Source organism: Leptinotarsa decemlineata, unplaced genomic scaffold, assembly GCF_025532065.1.
Source record: "Leptinotarsa decemlineata unplaced genomic scaffold, Ldec_3_MD MMD2_tig00002082_RagTag_RagTag, whole genome shotgun sequence".
Classification (NCBI taxonomy): Eukaryota; Metazoa; Arthropoda; class Insecta; order Coleoptera; family Chrysomelidae; genus Leptinotarsa; species Leptinotarsa decemlineata.
Genome location: NW_027412573.1, coordinates 1,571,843 through 1,596,136, shown reverse-complemented (window position 1 = coordinate 1,596,136; position 24,294 = coordinate 1,571,843). Strand labels below are relative to the sequence as shown.

Sequence of the window (24,294 nt, the reverse complement as noted above, 5' to 3'; positions counted from 1 at the left end):
TTGTTAGAATAAGTACTTTTCCGATCTAAATTCACATAATATATGTTTATTTTTTCAAAATTGGTGAATCTGTTGAAAATTCAATGAATTAGTGAATATACTGAACCAACAGAAACAAGGAGTAACTTCCTCACCTAGAAAAACGTACGTGCCAATGAATATTCCTTATAGTTGAATAGGACATTTTTTTAAATATGACTTCTGTTGATCTGTACGTCCATCTGTTGTGAACCCTTGATATTAATAGCTTCTGCGATGCTGTTTATTTATACAAGAAACATTACCGGGCCAAGAAATGTTCCTTGGGGAACCCCAACTTTTATCTCATCGGTAGAATAGCTGCGGAGAAAGTCATTGAAAATGTCCTATGAACTTATTGTTTCCACTCAACACAATCACAGAAACACACTTTCAGGAAAACAATTGAACCTCAGCTTAAATTCACCTAATGCTTACAGAAAAACTTTAGAAATAAATAACATCACTCTCGAGAACACTATTGAAAAAAATAGTCTCATATCACAATTTTCAACACACTTTTTCGTCGAAAGGAGTCTTGACAAAGTAGGTCGTCAGCGTCCCCTTGCCCTTGACGTAGGTTGGCCCCCTGCACTCGCAGTGGTAACCTGCGTTCATGAGAACTTGGGCTGTGACGTCAGTTGTCTGTATTCTGCCTAGCGTGCCGCAGGAATCCATCCTGGAGGCAACGTTGACAGTGTTGCCCCAGATGTCGTACTGTGGTTTCTGAGCTCCCACTACACCGGCTATTACTGGACCATGGTTCAAACCTGTGAAAGAAAGGTCCACTGTAGATTTTTCTCAAGTAGAAATAGAAATTTTGTGATGTATATTTATCAGTTTTCAAATCCTTATGTCTATTTTCGAACAGTTCAAAAGATAATAAATTTCCTCGGAACAATTTGAGTATTTGCCAATGAGGGAGTATAAGGTGTTTTCCTACAAAAATAATAAAAAGAATAATGATAATAATCAATAATAATAATGATAATAATGACCAGGGATGATCACCAACACTTAAGGCATCACCAACACCGGCAGCCCAGGCACACTCGGAAGGGAGAACACTATTATCCCTCTGGTACCGTATTCTATCTTTGCCGGCACGGCATATAGTTCCTTCTCAGCCTATTAACGAAGTGATAGATCAGAAAACGCAGGGCACTCCACAGAATCAGGCTCCCGAAGCCCCAAGAATCGGCTTATTTTGATGCTGAGGTTCGTGGTGTTCTAACAGAAGAGGCTGACATCTGGCAAATCAACACCGCCTTCTACAGCTTCGCCCAATCGCTTTCTTATTCGAAAGAACAAAATCCCGGCCTTGCCGTTCGGAAAATGGAACTGCATTGGACCAAATTATCACTTACTCCACGTTGTGGGGTTGATAATGGTGGTGCACCCTCCCGAATATATTGAGACTCCGGGGATAGGCCCTGACAAGCGCAACCGTAGGATAATAATAATATTCATCCAACATTTTTGTAAACATGACGACTGAAAGCTATTATTTAAAAGAAAACTCAAACTGAAAATTGAACAGTAACTGTTTCCATTTCAGAGATAGGTTGCTATGCATTGTATCCCGATATTGCCATTCTTCCAGAATTCTATAATGAAATATTTTGAATTCAATGGCGATCTACAAATTATATTCTCATATTTACAACACATTGTATTCGGTCAAAAAATGAGGAAAGAGCATCGAATGTGAAACATAATCATCTAATTTTTGTCGTGTATGACATTCAAACAAAAACTTACCAACTCTCAGTTTGAATCTTTGAAAGGCGTCTCTGTTAATCTGTTCCAAACTTGTCATGAGCAAAACAGCAAATTCTACGAGAGCTGTTATTACATGCTCTTCTTTTCTGCTGGCTTCCTGAAATACCAAACTTTCATGATGAACTCCTTTACAGATTTTAAACAGATTTTCAAACATAATCGTTTGAAATTGAAAGTATATAATGTATTCAGTACTTGAAACTACTACAGTTTCAATAGAGTCTTACCTTGAAAATGTCCTAAGAATAGTGATCATGGAATTGGAAAAAAGTATTTTTTAAAAATTTGTATTTCTTAAAGAGTACAATACTGACCTTACTATCACCCTCCTTCCCAGGCCTCAGTCCAGAAGCCAACATGTAGGTGCTGCCAATAGTTTTGATTTTTTCAATGCAACTGAATTTGGGCTTCAACAAAAGCTACAAAAACACCGCTATTGGACATGACCATCGCAAACATTATTCACAAAAATTTTGTATACACACCTTATCGAATTCGCAAATGATCTCGTTGAGCAATCTTAAACATTCGAGACCTTGTTTGTTGACGTCACTTTCATCATAAAACTCTTTGTAATTGGGAATTGAAGCAAACATAACTGCGACGCATGAGTACCTCTCATGGTAGAGATCTTGGGTTACCCTCGTCAGCAAGAAATGTTCTGCTACGTGTGCTGGTAGAATATTTTCCAACAGTATCTGGAAAAATCATCATCAATAATATCATTGTGAGTGTAGAAGGATGTCCTTTGGTTTGAATAATACCCCGTCAACATTTCAAAACATTTTCTTTCCTTCCCTTGAGGGAAGGAAAGAGTTAATTTGATTGGATAGGATTGATTCCATTTGAATAAAACATTATTGAAATGAATAAAATGTCTAAGTATTTACCAAGCAGTTGACCTGTAGTTTTGTGATGAGATACAATTTGTTTTCTACAACCATATCGTCTTCGATAAAGTTCATTACAAATAATTGATTTCCAAAGTAAGCTTGATTCAGTAGGTTACAGAAAAACATGTATAATTCATACTCTCTCCAGTCTATACCTTGTTTATTCCTCTCATCGTCTCTACTTCTTCTTGTTCAACCTTGAGCTTGGCCTTCCAGAGATAATCTGTTCTTGACGTGAACTCAATTTGCCTGTCCAAAATGTGAAAAAATATAACGACTAAGGCAAGAGCTAGAGCTGTTTTAACTTCGAAAGGAATTGAAGGAAACCTGAAAGGCAAACATGTTCATGAACATATAATTGAATTGAAATTGGAAAAACATAAATCCATATTGAATTGTATCTCAAACTTACTCGTCATCATGCACGTCATGATAGTCTTGAAAAAACTGCAGATAGCTATAGATTACGGTATGACTAATGACCGATGTAATCATCAAAACAAGTTTCAGCAGAAAACCCATCCTCAGGAAAACCGATATAGCAGCCAAAACCAAAGCTGAGCTATAAAGATATGTCTAGAAATGAAAACAATTAGGATTTTAATATGGAAATATAATTTGATCAACCTGCTTACAGGAACATATTGTACTACCATTTCCGTAGTGTTGAAAGTGAATACAAATGGTTCCTGCTCTGTGGAAGTGACATTAGTTTCTGAATCTGAAATATTTCCAAGTGTAACTGTAGGCGCTACTGTAGATATAGATAGTATTGGAATGGGCATAGATACTGGACTGTAATCCACCTATAAACAGAGAGAGAAAATATGTTTATAATCTTTGACTGATTTCAGAATCTAATTGCTGGAAGTACAAATTGCCCTATCGACTAACACGGAGTAACTAAAACGAGTAAAAATGTTTGCAATTATTTGATATCTTGTTGAGATACCTTTCAAATGTTATGTGAACAATAAAAAAATAAATAACTAGTTGAAAAGTCAAATACTCATCGGTATCAGTAATATGAATTCCATCAATTTGCTTTACAATCGAAGATATTATTACACTATCATCAATATAGAGTCAACATCGTGAAAATGTAACTTATCTAGCTCAACTCAATCATTTCACCAAAATACTTGCCCCTACAACAAAAGTAACATTTTTCTTCGTTCTTTAGTCCACGAGTAGATAATATTTCCCACAATTCTCATTGAAATAACCCATTTAAAAATATTACACTAACCAAAGTAATAACTGCACAAGCAGAGATTAGCGTCACTGAAACCAAAAATATAGACAACCTCAAACATCTACTCTCAGCGACAATTTGTCCAGGAGGAGAGCAAGCTCCTGGTTCATCCACAGGCGTATCTGAGGGTGGTCTTGGACCGCAACATCCGTCCAGCCAGCAGAGGTAGACGAAGATCAGAAGTACGATTAGAGTTGGTGTTAGGGTTCCAAAGAGGATGATGCTTCTGAAAATTAAATGAGTCTATCGTTAACAAACTTTCCAGTGATATGAGCCATATTGAAAATAGTAGATTCACATTGTTATTCAGTTAGTTCAAATTTCACAAAATCACTTTCTCCATCACAATAATGCGATCAATTGTTCATTCCGAATATTCTGAAGATATTATCCCCTCTTTTCTCTGTCGCCCTCTTTCTTTAAAAATCAGAAGGTGCAAAAGTTTATCCTTCAAAGAAAAATATCCTCGAATTCCCAAGACTTGAAAAATTTTCACTTTTCGGGATAGACGTAACTGTAAACCAAGAGGGAAATTGAAAACTTCAATACACATTGTAAAGCTGTTCGTGCTCTCGAAACTTTCAGAATATAATAAAATCGAGATTGGATATCGGCATTGTCAAGTAGTAATCTTATAGTGATACTGTTGTATCTTCTTCGAAATATTGGAATTTCCAAAAGCTTCGAGGAAAATTCTCTGAAAATGAAATCCATTTCCTCTGTCTGTGAGATAGTCCACAAAAAACACATCTTGTGTAAGTTAGGATATGGAAGATTGAAGTGAGGTGTCGTGTTATAAAATATTTTATTTGTCTCGTTTGAGATAAAAATGGTAATTGAACATTTCATGTATCTGCGTATCTGTAGAGTAGGGAGGGTGAGTGTAGATCCACAGCACTTAGCCCACATGTGACCCATTGTACATCCTCCCAAGGAGTTGTCCTCCTAGGTCATCGTCCATCCTATCCTTTCCAGGAAGGTGGCAGGTCTCTGGGAGACATCTCCTTTATATCGGCAGGTGTAGGCCAAGACTCGATGAACACACACTCTCTTATTGACGATAGTTTCATTTTCCTGTTCACATATCCTGCATAGAGATGTGTCCACTAGCGCCATATTTGTGGAGGTGTTTCCTTAGTTGACAGTGACCAGTCAGAAGCGTCAGCTTCCCAGGGTCGCCCAGGGTGATCCTGGCAGGACTGGATCCTTTGATTCCATCCCATCTCTTTAGGGATTGAGCATGGGTGTGACGTTTGGCTAGTTCCGCAATTGTCGAAGTCATCAGGCCGCAGTTGCCACTGGAATATTTCATGTATTCGGAAAAACAAATGGAATCAAATTATTACTCGAAAGTTATTCCAAATGACTTCGTTGACGAGAATAAGCAATTGCTGATTAATTTGTCGGAGATCCAATAATATTTGTGAGATATTAGGCTCAATACTCAAGGAAGTGAGATTCCTCAGTTCATTACTGTTTCCAATAGTAGCAAGATGCATTGGAATAAGTGAAAGTAAGAATACGGAAGTTTGATGTAGAATGGAAAGATCAAAGGTTGAACCATTCAAAATAAGTGACAATTTGATGATGAATAATATATTCTTTTTGTGGAAAAGGCCTCTCGAGGTCGACTTTATTCGACATTTGTGTTACTAAAGAAAGCTGTTGCTGTAAATATTCAAAAACAAGTGTAGATGAAAATATACCAGAAAAAAATGATGGGAGAATTGGTGAAAGTATTAATTGCTGTGAATGACAATGAAGAGAAAAATGAAGGGTTGTATGACGAGGACCTCAGCAGTAGGGATACCTTTTCATGTTATACATAAATGTAGGGATTACTGAAGACAAGCAATTTATGGACAACCCACATTATGTGCAGAAGAATACAACGAACATCCAACAAAAGACAATTTGAGTAGCTTTCAAGAAATACAGTAAACATGCGAAATCATTCCAAGAATGACTTCTACAGAATATTATATGAATCCAACATAATGAAATTGACACTGGTCCAGCCACAGGAAAGATCCCTAATTCAAAATATAATTCAAACAAGCTTGTTTTGAATCTTTTTTCGCTTCTGCAGTTTTTACTACTATTAATCTTTTCTTCATGTTCAATTTCTGGTTTTCCAGATCTCATCTTCAATTTTTTTATGAAGAAAATATGAAAAACGTATCGAATATTCGAAATAATCTTCGTTCCGATTGTTGACGAAAGTTCAGAAAATCATGCTAATGTGGTCCAAGGAATTATTAGATTTTTGCCCAAAGTAAATGAGTCCGTTGATACGAATAAATATAGTTCAAAAAACTAAGAAACACGCTTTCAAAAAACATCGAACTGAAAAATTTCGTTCATAACTTTTTTTCTGTACTGAATTACGGGTAATTGAAAATATTTAAAGATCTGAATATGTCAGCTCTAGCACAAAATTTCGCTAACACTTATAATTATTAAAATCAATTTTTTTTCTGATTTTCTTTTGAAGAACCTATCAACGAGGTTACGTACAGCACCATCTGCCCGCGAATAGATCAAGCAATAATGTCGATAGTTACGTACAGCGCCATCTGCCCGCGAATAGATCAAGCAATAACAAACAAAGATACATACAAACATACATACATACAGGTGAAGCTAATATAAAGCGTGTAAAAACAGTATTTAAGTAACACTTCAAATTGATAATGCAGTAAGTGAGTAAAATTTAATTAGTATGAACACATCTGTAAAAACTATTAACTATTGTATAGCGAAAAACGTGTTTTCGGTTTCGTAAATACTGTCAAGTGGAAATCTCACAACAAAGTGTTACTCCAATACGTTATCATGGATTCTCATCAAGTATCTGTCAATACCATCACAAAAACAGCAATAATCATATAAATAATTATCGTTGTACTTTTTTCTCAAAGCAGTAATCCATTCCCAAAAACCTGCAATGCTACAAGTACCTAAATTATGATAAACTCCCTGAACTAATGTAAGACTATTCTCCGAACAAACCTCTTGCAAATTCCTCGGTGCGAATTCAAATCCCCCGTCAAAAATAATCCCGGCAGACTTACCTCGGGATCGTGGCTATCTGCATAACGCACATCGCGAGGAACAAGAAACAAGCGCAGGCGACGTAACAGCGGAATTCCGGATCAGGTTGGCCGCGATACTCGGTCTCCTGCTTTCTGTTTTGGAACCACAGCAGAGCAGGGTGCAGGTCTTCGCTGTTCCACCATTTCCTGAAACATGCTCACGTCTTAATGCGTTCTTCATTATTCAAATAGGCGGTCGCTTCCTCATGAAAAAATTCGGAGGGATTGGGACTTTCTCAGGAAGGAAATGAGAGGAAGGAAGGGTTTTTTAGCGGCAGCATTGGATTCTCTTGAATTATTTTTTCAAGGAGAGTAAAAATGACTTTCCATTGTTTTCTATGCGATTCCAAAAGATTCGAAAGCATTTTATAATGACCAAAATTTTCATAGAACATCAATTGATATATGTAAATTATTCGACATTAAAAATAACTGCATTCTACAAAAAAATCAAGAATTGAATATCGTATGGTTTCGATGAAATTGCAACCAAACTGGTGAAACTATACCATACCTAAAAAAAAATGTAGATTGAACTGAGATGCCTATACACTGGTGTAGCGACTGATACTTGTAGGATTTCTAATCAAATCTATCTACCAACTCAACTTCATTGACGTGCTCCGCTTGAAAACCCGCTAAATAGTGTTAATATCGCTACTAGTGTGACGATATAGTGTCGCCTATTCCACAACGTGACGATTTGAATTGAGAGATAGATGTGAATTGTGATGACACTGACATAAAATATTACTCTAGGTTGTGTATGCAAATGTGTGAAAGTTTCCAGGTTCTTTTGGTTCGCTTTTGTGAATTTATAAACGTCAAGATAACATTTACATTGACATCGACACTTACATATACATTGACATTAACATTGACATTGATATCGACATTGACATTAACATTATCATTTCGATTAGCGTCATCGTTGTCATTATTGAAATGTTTCATTGGCATCAGCATAAATATTGACAATAACAATAACATTCATACCAACATAAAAATCATCATTAACATAAACATCAACATCAACAATGACAACATTAATTATAATATCAGTATCCATGATGTTAAGTGAACAATTATCAAATATATTTTTCAACCCTAAACACAGCTCCATCATTGCTTCATCGGTAACAATAACATTAACGTCAACATTAACATCAACGTTGACGTTAACGTTAACGTCAACATTAACCATAACATTAGCATTAACATTAACATTGACATTGACATTAATATTAACATTGCACACATTGTGGAGACTCATCTGTAACCTTCAGAACTTTCTGGGATTTGTTACTCCCCATACCACAAAGAACTGGCCAATTGAATGTATCACAGTGCTTGGATTTCTTCACAAGAGAGAAAACTTTGGATGGACATGAAAAACCGACGTGTTCAAGTTGCAAGGAAAGAAGAAAATGCTCAAAGTCTCTATCGATCCATAAGTTTCTCCGTTTTTTAGTCATTCATTTTGAAAGATTTTCTTAAACAGAAAGATTTAGAGGCAAGTTAAATGTTGCCATCGAATTTTCTCTAGATGGATTAGACATGAACAATTATGCAGCAGAAAATGTGACTCCTTGTCGTTATAATCTATATGCACTTTCGAATCACAGTGGATCTACCTACAGCGGACATTATACAGCATTCTGCAGACATCCTTATACTGGCACGTGGCACGAATACAATGATTCACACGTGTCACTACTTTCACCAAAATCACTTGTGAGTGAAAATGCATACATCCTCTTTTATAAAAAGGAAGAAACAAGTTCGCACCTCTGAGCGTTCGGAAATATTATTTTTGTACTGTTGTTTTCAATGTAATATGAATTAGTTATGTAAATTTTCATATATTATATGAAAATTTACATTAACATCAACAATAACATCAACATTAACATTAACATCAACATTGACATCAACATTAAAAATAATATCATTATCCATGATGATAAGTGAACGATTATCAAAAATATTTTTCAATCCTAAACCTAGTTCCATCATTGCTACATCGGTAACATTAACATAAACGTTAACAATCACATTAACATTAATATTGACATTGATGTTAACGTTAACATCAACATTAACATTAACAATAACGTCAACGTTAACGTTAGAATTAACATTAACATTACCATTGACGTTAACATTAACATTAACAATAACATCAACGTCAATGTTGACATCAAAATTCACATTAACATTTAACATTGAAATTTATATTATTATTCCCATTAGCGTCGTCATCGTCATTATTAATTTTTTTTTATTGAAACTCAGTTGATTGATTAATTAAGGGCAAATCAACGATATCCAACTTGACACATATCTATCAGTTCACGCATATGTATTATATTTTCTGACGCCTCTGATTTATTGAACACTTCAAATCACCAGAGGGAAACACGTTGTGGTTTATGGAGCGAAAATATCCGTGTGATTTCCACAGAAGCCAAGTTTCGTATAACGATGTGTTTCGACGAATCGAAGTACCTTGAGCGTGTTTTATCGTAAAAGGGAAATATATTTTCCACATCGTGTGAGTCGAATTGACGGGCATGTCGAAGAGATTTCGAATGAAAGCTCTCGAGTTTTACCGACAGAATATGACACTACAAATACGTGTTGCTTGAAAATAGATGCTCAAAGGTTTCATGAACTGATGCTTGATGCAAAAATGACAAAAATACTTGATGAAGAAAAGAGAGTTGAAACTGGAACACTGGAAACTGGATTACTTGATATTTTATCAGAATTATGGCTGGTATCTATCGAAGTATTTTAATTCCAACTAGCCAAAGCTGTAGCTTTCGATCCCTCAATAAATAATTCAATTTCGAAACTTGAGTTCACCTCAATTTCCCGTTCCCAGTAAATCAATTTCCATTGTGAACATATATTTCACTGAGGCGAAGGCGAAATCAATGTATTTTTGAAGAAACGTATTATAAACGTTCACATCTCCTTCGATTATACGAGATCTTTTCAAGGATAGGGTGAATTTTCATTTTTCTCGAAAAAATATTTATTTATTCATCGATTTCTATTTTGTTCCCTTCAAAATAGTCCCTCTCAAAAACAGGGTGTAACTGAATAAGTGTAAAACATTCAAGGAGGTGATTCCTCATCGAAATGTATCTCTGTAGTTGTCCATAAAATGATTGCGAACTGGTTTATTTTAGGCAAAAAACTCATGAGACATTTTTTGTTTAGAATGAAACAGGCTATCGGAAATAAATTTTTGAATGGTAAACAAATAAGAAGACAAAAAGTTACATTGGAAATAAATTTTAGAGGTTGCGTTTTCCACCCCTTACAACCATGGGGTAAACCAAATAAATTACTGGCTAAGTGTCTATTTGGTAGTACAAAATGTCAGGTTAATTTCAATATTGAATCTTTTTCAGTGCTTGCGAAAAAAAATGTTATACAAATTTTGTTTACCCCCTTTAAGGGGCTGTATCTCAACAAGGGATGCTCCAATGAAGTTCCTTTGTATGAAAGATCCTATCTTCTTTTCGATGAGGAATCACCTCCTTAAATGTTTTACACTTATTCAGTTACACCCTGTATAATGCACTTGTTTTTACGTTTTTCCCAATCCTCAAAGTACTTTTTGATAATGTCCTTGAACCCCTTTCAGCGATTCCGTTTTTATCTTCTCAATCGTCGCAAAACCCAATCCTTTTATGGTATCTTCAATCTTGGCAGAAGCCATGAATTGTTTTTCCAAAATACCGGACGTCTTCTTCCTATGACTTTCTGCAAACTGTGAGCAAAACCTTCACATTTGATCGAATTTAGTGAGTTTTTTTGTCTTTTCCCTCCTGGGCACTTTCATTGGGACCATTGGACTTTGGATTCGATGTCATAACCATATACCCATGATTTGTTACCAGTTATGACCCCTCCAAGCAAATTTGCGGGATTCCATCCAGAAAACAGCCGCCCGCCTGCTTGGATCATCACTTGGCAAGCTTGATAGCCTGGAACATCGAAGAAAGGTTGGATATTTATCTCTCTTCTATATATACTTCCACGGGAGTGACTTGGCACATTGGATTCCAGCAAGAGCGGTACATATCAGAAACAGACCTTCTACTTTGATGCTAAAAATGAGGATGAAACGAGATTTTCATTAATTCCAAGCGAGGTATACTCTAACCTGAATATATTCATGGGTGTTCCATTTGCGACATGAAATCAATGTCGTTCATAAATATTTCGACGTTTTCATCTCACCAGTATTGAATTTTCATCATAAGTTTGTTTCACATGAACAACAAAATATATCAAAGATGCGTATTGTATCATTTTTTCTTCCGTTGTCTGAGCTACTTTTGTAAAAGGATTTGGACTCCATAAACTTCGATTTGATTTTGATTCAATTCACCTTAACTCACCAGAAGACCATCAATAATAACATTTTCTTTCACAGATACACTTGTAATAATAATAATAACAAATATGCTTACCGTTCCAATCTGACTCTACTTGCTTGGAGTAGTGAAGTGGACTCGACGTAAAGACTCAGAAATACTCGAGGGTATAACTGTGGCACCCCCGGAAATCAGAGGCACAAGGTCACCCCTTTATGCCTCTGAAGAGAAGGATCTCCATCAATCGTTGAGGGTGGTGGAAGAGTACACGCATACTATCTGTATGAAATTCGGGATAGACAAATGTGCAACGGTCCATCTCAAAAGAGAACGATGCGGGACCTATGGAGAGGCTGCGCAGCTCGTAGATGGAAGTAATCCTACACCATTTGGATGCCGGAGAGACGTATACTTACCTCGAGGTGGAACAACGCCACTCACAAGAGGTAACAGCAGTGAAAAACTCTCTCTGCGGCAAGTATCGACAGATCTGGTCATCGGAACTGTCGGGGAAGAACAAAGTTGCTGCAATAAATATGCTTGCCGTTCCATCTTACTCTACTCGTTTGGGGCAGTGAAGTGAATTCGGGAGGAGCTGTATCAACTCAACGTAAAGACCCAAAAATGATGCATCTCTGAAGGACTATGCATCCCAAATCGTCCGTTCCACGTTTGTACTTCCCCCGACAGCAGGTATGCCATGGACTCTTGAGTTTGGAGGGATAGAATGACAGAATGGTATTGGATGTAGCCTGTGAAGTCGTCAGGAGTTCGGATCCCCTTCTCTACATGGTTCGCGACCATGAGAGATCAGAAATCAGGGCACTTCTCTTTAGGGCAGCTGCCCAAGCAGCTGATGAACTCGGTTTAGTCGACATGAACGAGGTGACCACAATTATGTCACCGAGTTGGAACCCGTTCAGCAAAAAGCTCAGATAAAAGCCGCAGAGATAGGTCTTTATTCACTTGTCAGAGTTTACAATAGCTATTCTCCACTCGACGAGGAATAGACATTTGACAAAAGTGTTTGACAATATTCTTATCATATGATGAATCATACAGAGATAGAGAAAAAAAAACAATATTTCATTTGGTTTCATTTCATTTCACTGTTTACTGAAAATAATTTCATTTTCACATGAAAATAATGATTTGATTTCAATATAATCAAAGTAGATGTTGAACAGAGTTGCTGCCTGGTAAAAAATGAGCTTTCATATAATCGTGAAAAATTTTTATAAGTCTACGATTCATCTGCCTTAGAAAAATCAACAAAATCTGTTCAAACCCCAATTCTCTCCAATCAGTTCATTCTCAAAGACCTGCTCAACCATTCAAAAATGTTCAATAACGCGTATCTTGAATCAACCGGAATGGAAAATGCATATCCTAAACTCCTAAACCATTATCATTCGCCGCATTTTGTTCAATAAATTATTTCCCGCGGCGTATGAAATATTCATGGAAATCGGCAAATAGAGCACGTACCGAATAATGGTCGGTGAAATTTATTAAGTCACTATTTTCCGCTTACCAGAGGTGTATTCATTCTTATTTGCGGCAGGAATGGTAATATCATGAATATTTTAAACGGTTTTATCCACGAAGATGGATATTGGCATTTTAATGTTTTATTTTCGTTTGGCTGAAAAAACAGATCATACTCCTATAATACGTAAATAAACTTATTGAAATATTTTGAATTTTGTATTAAGAAAAATGATGGAATGACTTGGACTAACTCTATTTTTCAAAAGCAAGTAAAAACGAAAGGTATGAATCCTCGCTAGCTATCATACTCGTTTATCGGTATTCCAAATCAATTTGTATCATAGTAGACAATGAAAGTCCGAACTGATGAAATGCTTATAGATATGGTTTTACCACATGAATATAATTTACAGCGGGATCATTCAAAAATTCCATTCCGGAAAGATATACTGTTTAGAAAAACCAATTCCAGATTCAAAAGGGCCTTTGAAACGATTGATAGAAGTATTTTGCTTCAAAAGCTGAGAAAATATGGGATTGAGGGGATGGTTTATGAACGGATGAGTAATTATTTGTTAAGTAGGAAACAGAGAGTACGTGTGAACGATTATTTCTCATCATATACAGTGTCACTGATAAAGTCCGCATCAAATGGGAAACTTTTTTATTTATCGTTTTATGTGAAATTTGATTTTGGCAGTAGATTTTGCTTAAGAGATGATGTCAAATGGCGTCTACAAAATAGGTCACGTGATTTCCTTAACCTGTCAAAATTGACATTTTAAAAAAGAAACATCGAAAAATGACATTATTCTTCAAAATATCTAAAAAAAAAAGGATAAAAACATTTTCGTTTGTAATTTTATACCCACACACCAAGTTTCAAACCCATAATAAGTATTTTATATTTTCACTATTTTTCCGCACTCCTGCTTTTTCTGCTTATCAAAATTTAAGCACACCTGTACTAAATCATTTATTTTAACTAAACTCGTCACCGAATTTCTTTTTTTGTAATATAATAATATTTTAAGAGCCTCTTTGATGTTAAAAACAAATTTTGAAAAATAAAAGTTGTCAAACTTGATGCAAAGTTCATCTAGTTTCAACGGGGCTTTCAAAACTATACAGTACTTGAGTTTTTTAATGAGCAAATGGCCTCACAATATGAATTAGAACAAAACGGAACATTAGGAAACATCATTTCGTGATTCTTGAAGCCCATTCAATAAAAGAAAAAAACTCATAGTATTTACATTTACCTACTCCGCTAACAACACTAATTTAAAAAAACTGGGTAGGCTGTGAAAAAATATGAAACTACATAATGTGTTTTAGAAAACGTCACTGTCACTGAATAAATTAATGCCCGTTAGTTCAATGTAATGTATGAAAATTAAAATAATATGTTATCTTTACAAGAAAAAATTGAAATTGTGCTAATTTGTGGTGAAAACACATTGCATCGACAAGTGGCTGATATTTTTAACGCAAGACATCCTGGTAGACATGTACAGCAATCCACTGTAAGTAGGATTTTAAAAAAATTTAAACTGACTGGTTCAGTTGAAAATACTTTTAAAAAACGTCATAATCCATCACGCAATAATGATGAGGTTCAGTTGGCGGTCTGCCTGGATGTTATCGAACAGGGAAAATCAAGTATTACCAATATTGTAGATAGAACTGGCGTTAAAAGAGAAAGCGTAAGAGCAATTTTACATAAAAATAAATTCAAACCCTACAAACCCAAATTTATTAATACCTTAAAGGAAAGAGATTTCGATGTTCGACTAGATTTCTCTTTCTGGTACCAAGGAGAAGTAGAATTAAACAGAAAATTTCCTTACAAAATCCTATGGACCGACGAAGCTACCTTCACATCGAATGGCGTAGTCAGTTCCCAGAATTGTAGGTGGTGGGCTCAGGAAAATCCTCATTTTGTGATAGAATGTCGGGACCAATCTTCATTTAAAACAAATGTGTGGTGCGGTGTTTTAAATAATCAGGTAATGGGACCATTCTTTTTTAGATACAATTTAACTTCTCAGGATTATTTGCAATTTCTAAATACTGAGATCAGTGATATAGTGGACAATATGCCGGTTGAAATAAGACACAGTCTGTGGTATCAATGTGACGGGGCTCCTATTCATAGTTCAAGACAAGTCAAAGAGAAACTATTAGAAATATTTAGGGGCAAAGTTATTGGGCGAAATATGGAGCAAATATGGCCGCCTAGGTCGCCAGATTTAACCCACTAGATTTTTTTCTTGTGGGGTTACTTAAAACAAATCGTTTATAAACAAAGACCTTTTCGTGACGTGAATCACCTAGAAACTGTTATTAGAAACTCTATTTTAAACATAAACCCTGTGAGTATCAGCAACTCAATAAAAGATGTATCAAGAAGGACAATTATCTGCATAGAACGCGATGGAAGACATACAGAAATGTAGTGTATTTAATGTCGTGAGTCTTTTTTTCGTGTTTTTTTGCTATTAGGTATAGGTACATGTTTATTTTCAATTCCTCTTAATTAAGATTAAATTCCACTGTATTTTTTGTTAAAAAAACAATAAACACTCTAAGATATTGTTTCCTAATGTTCCGTTTTGTTCTAATTCATATTGTGAGGCCATTTGCTCATTAAAAAACTCAAGTACTGTATAGTTTGGAAAGCCCCGTTGAAACTAGATGAACTTTGCATCAAGTTTGACAACTTTTATTTTTCAAAATTTGTTTTTAACATCAAAGAGGCTGTTAAAATATTATTATATTACAAAAAAAGAAATTCGGTGACGAGTTTAGGTAAAATGAATGATTTAGTACAGGTGTGCTTAAATTTTGATAAGTAGAAAAAGCAGGAATGCGGAAAAATAGTGAAAATATAAAATACTTATTATGGGTTTGAAACTTGGTGTGTGGGTATAAAATTACAAAAGAAAATGTTTTTATCCTTTGATATTTTTGGATATTTTGAAGAATAATGTCATTTTTCGATGTTTCTTTTTTTAAATGTCAATTTTGACAGGTTAAGGAAATCACGTGACCTATTTTGTAGACGCCATTTGACATCATTTCTTAAGCAAAATCTACTGCCAAAATCAAATTTCACATAAAACGATAAATAAAAAAGTTTCCCATTTGATGCGGACTTTATCGGTGACACTGTATAACAAATCACACAGGAGTGTCACAAGGTAGTGTGCTTGGTCCCCTATTATTCATTCTGTACCTGAATGACATTCAATTATTTACAGACTGTGAGTTCATCAACTCATTTGCAGCTGATACCTTATTGGCCTGTACTGGAGTAAATTTAGAAGAAACCGTTGGCAGAATGAATAAAGTTCTAGAGAAAGTAGAAAAATATCTGAAAACCAATAAAGTGAAACTTGACGTTGGAAAAACAAAAGCACTACTGAATTCAAATATAATCAAATAAATACAAACAACATAAATATAAAAATTGAAGATGAACATATAGAAATAGTAACATCTGTGAAGTATCTGGGATGTCAACTTGATAATTGCTTATCATTCGACGAAACAAGCCGAGATATGTGGATATTTATCAGTCTCCTATCGAGGTTAATTCACAAGTGATTGATCCACCTTCTTCTTTTTCAGTGCGGTCAGTGGACTCAGGTCATTCTTGCCCCCCAAATATGAGTTGCAGTCCTCGTAGAACTGGTTCCCTTTCAGTGGAAGAGCTTCATGAAGCAAGAGTCGAATCAATCCCTCTACGAAACCTTTCTTCACTTGGAAGGATCGATCGCAGCTTGAGAAATGATTTTTATGGAGATTCTGTGAAACATGTTCTTCCTTACGAATCAGTAGATAGTTGTCCTGAAAATCTAGAGAAGAAAATTGAATTGGATAATTCAAGAAACACTTGCTACATGACTAGGATTTCACAAGTGTTGTTCATGACGAAGAATTTCAAGAACGAAGTTTTAATGATGAACGAGAACGGGAATGTTTCCTACTTATTCATCAAACTCAAACACCTGTTAATGCAGCTGCAGTTTCGTAAGAAGGTATCATCTTTCCCTCCAACCGATTTCCTGGAGTCTTTGAAGTCCACTATACTCGTTAGGACAACAAGAGGATTGTTCCGAATTCTTGGGGTTCTTGTTGAATACTCTTCGTGAGCAAAATCAATACTCCTGACCGCTCTGGACTGAATGATTCCGTACAACCCATCTCATCTTGTGTTCGTAAATCTTTTGCTGGAAAAATCCTCTCTTGATTACTTTGTGGTGAATATTCAAGTAGTACCAAAAACTTATGTGAATTTCTGGAACTCCATCTAGCTTTTCCTAATATGACTAATAACCATTCCGTGTAAAGCTTATTGTTAAATCATCTGAAAATAGAATTTTTAACAGGTGATGATCGACTGTATTGTCAAACATGCGCCAAACTAACTGACTGTTATAAGGAAACAAGTATAGCTGAGGCACCAGTCAATCTGATAATAACACTGTTGATTTTCAAACAAGACTCAACCTCTAACGGAAACAAGAAACTCTTTGGAAGGTTCGAAATAGATGAACATTTCAATCTAGCAGATCACTATAATAATATTCATGCAGTCATTGTTCACTGTGGTTCTAGCGTTGAATTTGGTCATTATTACGCCTTGGTCAAAGAAGAAACGGACTGGTTTAAGTTTGACGATAGTCATGTCACGAAGTGTTCCGGCGATGCATTGAATTTATTGGAGCCTCTGGAGACACCCTACATTTCGTTTTATAAGAGAGAGGACATTATTAGATCAAGATCTTCAAATGATGTGGTGCTGCAGGTTTTTCCGGGTTTTCCTGCAGCTGAGAAAGCAAATGCGCTACTGGAATTGATGAAGTCGCCCCGGAGCGCCAATTAATTTTTTTTGTTGTTTTTATTTTATTAAGATGAAATAAAGTGAATTTCCACTTCAAGAATATTGAAAAAAAGGTTGTAAAAATATTATATTTTTTTTCAAGAGTCGCCAATAACTTATCAACAGATACAAACATTTTGGTATATAAATCAATAATCCAACCCTATTTTGACTACTGTGCATCTATTTTATTCTCTTTCAATTTGAACAGAGTGCAAAAAATACAAAAACTACAAAATCTAGGAATGAGAATAATTTTAAAATGTAATAGGTAAACACTAATTTCTACCATACTATCTGCTCTACAATGGCTCTCAGTATCCAAAAGGTTATTCTATTGTTCCATGGTTTTCATCTATAAAATATTGAATAAAATTACCTCACCATACTTACTATCACTAATAACTTCCAATAAGGACATTCATCACCATTCTACTAGGCACAACAGTCACATTCATATAAATAGAACAAATACAAGAAATAGTATGAGCGGTTTATTTTTTGAAGGTTTTGTCCGATTCAATGATTTACTTGATTCAATTCAATTTCAATTAAAGATTTTCAAGAGCGAACCGTTAAAATATATTCATGATGGAAATTGAAAAATTCCTTTTTGTTCAGTTCAAATTATGTATGTATATAAAGTTGTATTATTTATATAAGACTATATCTTATGGGTTAGGATTGAAATAAACCAATGTGTTTCTGAAATGAAAGTTTTATTTTGTTAGTTACTCATCAAAGAAAACATTTTATTTATTTATACTTTTGTGAAAACCTCACCTGAAATGAAAGAAACGACATACAAAGTCTATTTCTCCTTTCCAATTTGTATAGTCACAAAATAAATGTCAATATGAAACTTCAAAGACTTTTTCTAAACGTCACATTCCTCACCTCTAACAAAAAACTACAGATTAAAAAGTTTGACATTTATATGCCAGCACGCGAAGCGCGCCAAATTCAAAATTAAAGAAATCTAATTTCTTTACATTTATATAAATGTTGTTGATTATATTACATTTTAAGTTAGCTAACCTGTATATTAGGGAATCCTAATTCAATAAAAAAATAAATAAACTCAATCAATAAGTCAGGGCATATTTTCTAAAAAGTACTCAGCTAAGTGATAATACACCTGGTTGCTTCGGAAGAAACAAATAAGCGCAGTTTTTATTGGGAAAGAAAATGAGGCTTCAAGTAGATTATCACAGGATTTTGATGGGAAGTTAGCTGTCCCTTATCTTTTCTTTAACTTTTCAAATGTTCCATTATTTCAGATCATTTCTAGAAAATTTCATAAACTATAAGGCAGCAATATGGTGGAATAGGGTACAATTATGGACATAGAGCTAGAGCTGTAGAATAGAGGCTGTGAACACAAAATTCAGCACACAACAAATAATCCAAAAAGGAACTTACTTGCACTCCAGACACGTGTTACGATTCGGCAGCAAATTGGATTCGATCATCACCAAAGTCTGAAAACCAAATACGGTGTGGCTATAATCTACTTCGCGTTATAAACAAAAAGAGTCTGAGGTTCGAGACAACTCGATATTGGGTTATCCAAGCGTTAAAAGCATCTGCGTTCAATAATTCAAGTCGAATAAACAGTTTGGTAGAACATTAAGGTGTTATTTGGCATGCAAAAACATGTTTGTAAGGTTTATGTGGGTACAAATTTCGTGAACGCAAATATAGAAAACTGCTTTAACGGAAATAAACATCTACAGAAAGGTAAATCCGAGTGAAAGTGAGAAAGGTGAAATGAATCCGTTTGTGAAAAAAACTCACTTTAGAATAAAAATAATATTAAAAAGCTATGAATTGTAACGTAACACTTAAAAATATTTTCACTGGACTATAGACTGCTGCAAAGTTTTTTTTCAACAGCTTCAAACCAATCTAAAGAGATGAGCTTTAAATGGTCAACCAGTCTCGGATATACCTACACAGTAGGTTGAATGGACTGACCATTTAAAGTTCTTTTCTTTAGATTTGTTTTCTGCCAGTCTTGAAGCATAGCCCACTGACTAATAAGAAAGTTTTTCTTCCTTATTCAGAGGAATCGGATATGCAGTTGGTTAGTACCTCGTCCACTAGATGGAGTGACATTTTTGTTGTTCGCTTCAACTTGAGACGAGAAATGAAATACTCTGAAAGAATTTCGATTTTCAATTATGGAATATCATTGGCTTTAGGTCGATGATGGTCACTATCTTGCACTGACGAGTGGTTGAGGAGCCCGGAACCGGTCTGTAAGTGTGCCCGTTCCAAAATTGAGGGTCGACTCTTCTTCAAGCATATCCCACTGACTAATAAGAAAGCATCAAACCTGTTTTCATGAAAAATTACCCGCAACATCTTTGTTATTTCAAACAAAATACTGCAAAAAATCCACTCTGTGAACATAAAAGTCCACCACCAGCAAGTAAATGTACATATTTAACGGCTATTAGGAAATACGGACGCAGAAAGAATAGCCTAATGATACGTCAAGCGTGAAATCACTACATTTTTTTGTACAAATAAGCGAAAACATCTCTGTTAGTGGAAAACGAAAATAAATTCATTTTACTGACCGACCTGCGGGTACGATGAAGACTGCAAACAAAAAGGAATGGTGAATATGTAAATTTGCTAGGAACAGAAGAGAATTCAAGTATAATAAAGACTAGCCGTCGGGATATTTACATTTGGATGAAATAGAGTAGCGCCTGAGGCGTGAACACTAGCATCACTTGAAATACTTTCCATTTTAAGGATTTTCGCCTGGATTGCTGACTTATATGGGGAGTTTCCAGTGTGTTTAAAGACAGAAGTATACTTCGTTGATTTGTTTACTTATTTCTATCATTGCACTTATTTTTTTCCTTTCTTTAGATTTTTTTCACAATTTTTGGTTCAATGATGAAGAAGTAGAAAGCTTATTTTCCAACAGAAGTAATCTCTCCTCAAAATAAACCGTTTTGATTCAAATTGAATCTCTACGGCTGCGGTTAATTGAACGAACCGTATGCATGTGTCAATTCGTGACAATAGTAGAGATTTGTCTGCAGGTGACATGAAAGAAATAAAATATTTTGACACAGAACTTCGAAGAACACCATCTTGGATTCTAGTGTCCGATGTAAATGAAATGTATTGTCAGTACTCTTCCATGTATTACATTGTGTAGCATTTCTATCAATGATATCTATTTCAATTCAATTAAAAATGTTTGGTATACCAACTGGTGTACCAAGAGAAAAATATTTTTGTGTACTTCAATGTTTGTGCTTGTTTACAAGCATCTTATACACACGAATACTCACCGCAGTTGACTGAGTGTTCGAACGGATATATGAGCAGAGAGGGTCGAAGAGAGGAGTCGCTGGATGTAAAGAGAACCTGCTCATCGATATATGTGTAACGTAGGACTCGATACAATATAAGCGTAACCTCTCTGTGGTCTGGATCGATTACCGTAAGGTAGTCGTGGATGGGAGCATCCTACACCATCTGGATGCCGGAGAGCCGTATACTTACCTCGGGGTGGAACAACGCCACTCACAAGAGGTAACAGCAGTGAAAAACTCTCTCTGCGGCAAGTATCAGCACAAACTCCGACAGATCTGGTCATCGGAACTGTCGGGGAAGAACAAAGTTGCTGCAACAAATATGCTTGCCGTTCCAATCTTACACTACTCGTTTGGAGTAGTGGAGTGGACTCGGGAGGAGCTGTATCAACTCGGCGTAAAAATCCGAAAAATGATGCATCTCTATAAGAGTTTGCATCCCAAATCGTCCGTTCCACGGTTGTACTTCCCCCGACAACAGGGAGATCGTGGACTTTTGAGTTTGGAATGTCTACATGACAGAATGGTACTGGATACAGCCTGTAAACTCGTCAGGAGTTCGGATCCCCTTCTCTGCATGTTCCGTGACCATGAGAGAGCAGAAATTGGAGCATTTCTCTTCAGGGCAGCTGCCCGGGCAGCTGATGAACTCGGTATAGTTTTTTACTCTGAACGAGGTGACCACAACTCTGTCACCGAGTTGGGACCCGTTCAGCAAAAAGCTCAGATAAAAGCCGCAGAGATCACCTTACTTCTGCAGAGACACAAGGATAAGCCAATGCATGGGGTCTTCTTCAATAACATTGGAGACTTTGGCTTATCAAAGCGCCTGACATTCGCTTTTCTCAGGTCGAGTGGGCTGAAGTCAGAAATTGAGGGGTTCATCATGGCTTGCCAGGATGGTGTCTTCAACACCTTAGTCTACCGCAGTCGCGTGATGGGTATAGCGGTGCAGGGCCTGCCATGAGGCGCTTGAGACCCTGATACAATTGCTATCAGCATGACCAGCATATGCGGTCTCTGCCTATATCCATCGACATAACGCGGCCCTAAGAGTGATATATTACCATCTACGGCACTCTTACGGTATTGACGACACCGGTGTTGCCCTACGCTCCGGGGGATATTGAATCCGTTGTGTGGAACGAGAAGTGCCGAATTTATTGAAACTATTCGTTTCCCACCCTCAGGCTCATACAAGGTAATAAGCCTGATGTAGTCCTTCTCGACCATCAGACCAAAAAGATATTTGTCGTGGAGTTCCAGCTCCTGGCGAGACGAATATCGTCAGAAAAAAGGAGGAAAAACGGATAAAATATCGAGAGTTTCTCTTCGAACTCCACAGACTCTATCCAGAGTCCTTGGTGGAACGATGTCCTCTCTACTCTCGAATCTTATAAGCATACCGGCTTGCCGCACTAAGGCAGAAATCTTAGCCGCACATATGCAGAAGGCTGTCATTCTTGGCTCCCTGCGCTTGCTCAGGGCACATGATTCTCGGACCTAATGATCACTTTCCCTACGGTGTGGGGAGTGGTCATTGGTTGATAATGCTGACACGCCCTCCCGAATGTGTCGGGGCTTCGGGGATAGGGCCTGACCGGCGCACACTACGGTGAAAAAAAAATGATAATGATAAATCATCCATCAATTTCATACACAAAAGCAAACTAGTTAAAGAATAACCATGAGTGATAAATGAGCGCAGTATCAGCAAAAGCTCTTTCTCAACTTAACCGCAAACAAAAAACTATTTGAATAAAAAGGTAGAGAAATGGCAAGAAAGATAAATATACCATAAACAGATGAAAATATATAACATTTCCATATCGTGTTTTCAGAAAGTACAATGCCATGACGTGTCACATTTTGATTCAGTTTATCCCTGCCTCCTTATAGTGGAAATTCACCTTATTTTGAATTTAGTAAAGCTTTCATTGACAAGTTCAGTTTTTTCTTTTCTTGGAAACCCCCGTGATTTTTTTTCTGTTGATAATATTTATGGAGGGGACTTTTTTCACTATTTAATATTTTGATTCGAAAAAAGGAATTGAAGAGTAAAATAATCAGTGGATATTCAGCTTCCAATGTTCAACACAAGTACTTTGAAAATTATTTCAAAATCAGCTCGATTCCTCAAGCTCATGACAAATTTAGCTTCATCTCTTCGGTGAAAAACTCATTCTTGTCGATCTAATGGAAACCAAATAACACGCAGTAATCTAATATCAAAACTACCCTATCCATTCTATCACACATGATCCGATTCACCTCTAACAACTACCCTTGAATAAACAACCCTCATATTTACCGCCAGCTCGATATTTTTGGCCAAGTTCGACTCGGCGATGTTAGCGAACGGTTTGTCCGCCCCCCAACATTCCACGTACTTCGTCATCTTGCTGGACGGGCGGGAGCGGGTCGGCATGCCTCCGGGGGTGGCCATTCCCATATTTCCCTCACAAATGCTGTTGTTTCTGTCGGTAATACTCGACAGACGCGAATTGGCGTTTCCGTTTTGGGTTTCGCTGTCCGGTTTCTGAAAAAAAAACTGTATTCAAATTTTACTTTATATTCCAATATAATACTAATGATGACAATAGAGATAACTTGATACACTATTACGAGAGTAGTTAACCTACGCGAAGAAGAGAATGCATGCTCTGTGGTGTGAAATAGTATAATAATAATAATTTATTAAATCCTTCATGATCACAAGTTGCTATAGTATACGTCGACATTATACATACATGAAAATCTTTACAACACGTGAGATACAACAAATAAATACATGAAAGTGTCACACAAACACAAGAAAAAAAGGAGAAAAATAAAGTATATTAAACATTTTTATACAATAACACACTCATCGACTTAGATATTCAGCGACATTGTAAAAAAAATTGTTGATTAGGAATTTTTTCAGGGTTTGTTTGAAATTCTTTTCTTTATTTTCCCTTTTTATGTAATCGGGAAGATTATTAAAAAGCTTTGCTCCTACGTAGGATGGACTGTTCTCATATGAATTAGTTGAATGTTTTTCCAACCTAATGAAGTTACCATTTCTTGTTGGATATGTATGAAAATCTGAATTGCGGAGATGATTGTGTAAATGTTTTCTAATAATATGATGTGTT

General features: G+C 36.0%; 1 protein-coding gene across 2 annotated transcripts in view; it reads right to left on the bottom strand.

Annotated features, from left to right (window-relative positions):
* Positions 1-420: 420 nt before the first annotated feature.
* Positions 421-24,294, bottom strand: part of Adcy2 (adenylate cyclase type 2 Ac76E) — a 169,376-nt gene continuing 145,502 nt past the window's right edge. Inside the window, exons 9-20 of one of the 2 annotated variants that reach the window (XM_074176801.1) lie at positions 23,469-23,696; positions 20,406-20,423; positions 19,239-19,297; positions 7,023-7,190; positions 3,943-4,174; positions 3,329-3,499; positions 3,106-3,269; positions 2,849-3,020; positions 2,286-2,498; positions 2,115-2,219; positions 1,780-1,897; positions 421-788 (exon numbers count right to left, since the gene is read on the bottom strand). In XM_074176801.1, the coding sequence (XP_074032902.1) occupies positions 529-788; positions 1,780-1,897; positions 2,115-2,219; positions 2,286-2,498; positions 2,849-3,020; positions 3,106-3,269; positions 3,329-3,499; positions 3,943-4,174; positions 7,023-7,190; positions 19,239-19,297; positions 20,406-20,423; positions 23,469-23,696 (1,908 nt within the window). In that variant the 3' untranslated portion in view covers positions 421-528. The remainder of the gene's footprint in view (positions 789-1,779; positions 1,898-2,114; positions 2,220-2,285; positions 2,499-2,848; positions 3,021-3,105; positions 3,270-3,328; positions 3,500-3,942; positions 4,175-7,022; positions 7,191-19,238; positions 19,298-20,405; positions 20,424-23,468; positions 23,697-24,294) is intronic. The other variant, XM_074176802.1, reaches the window with a different exon arrangement.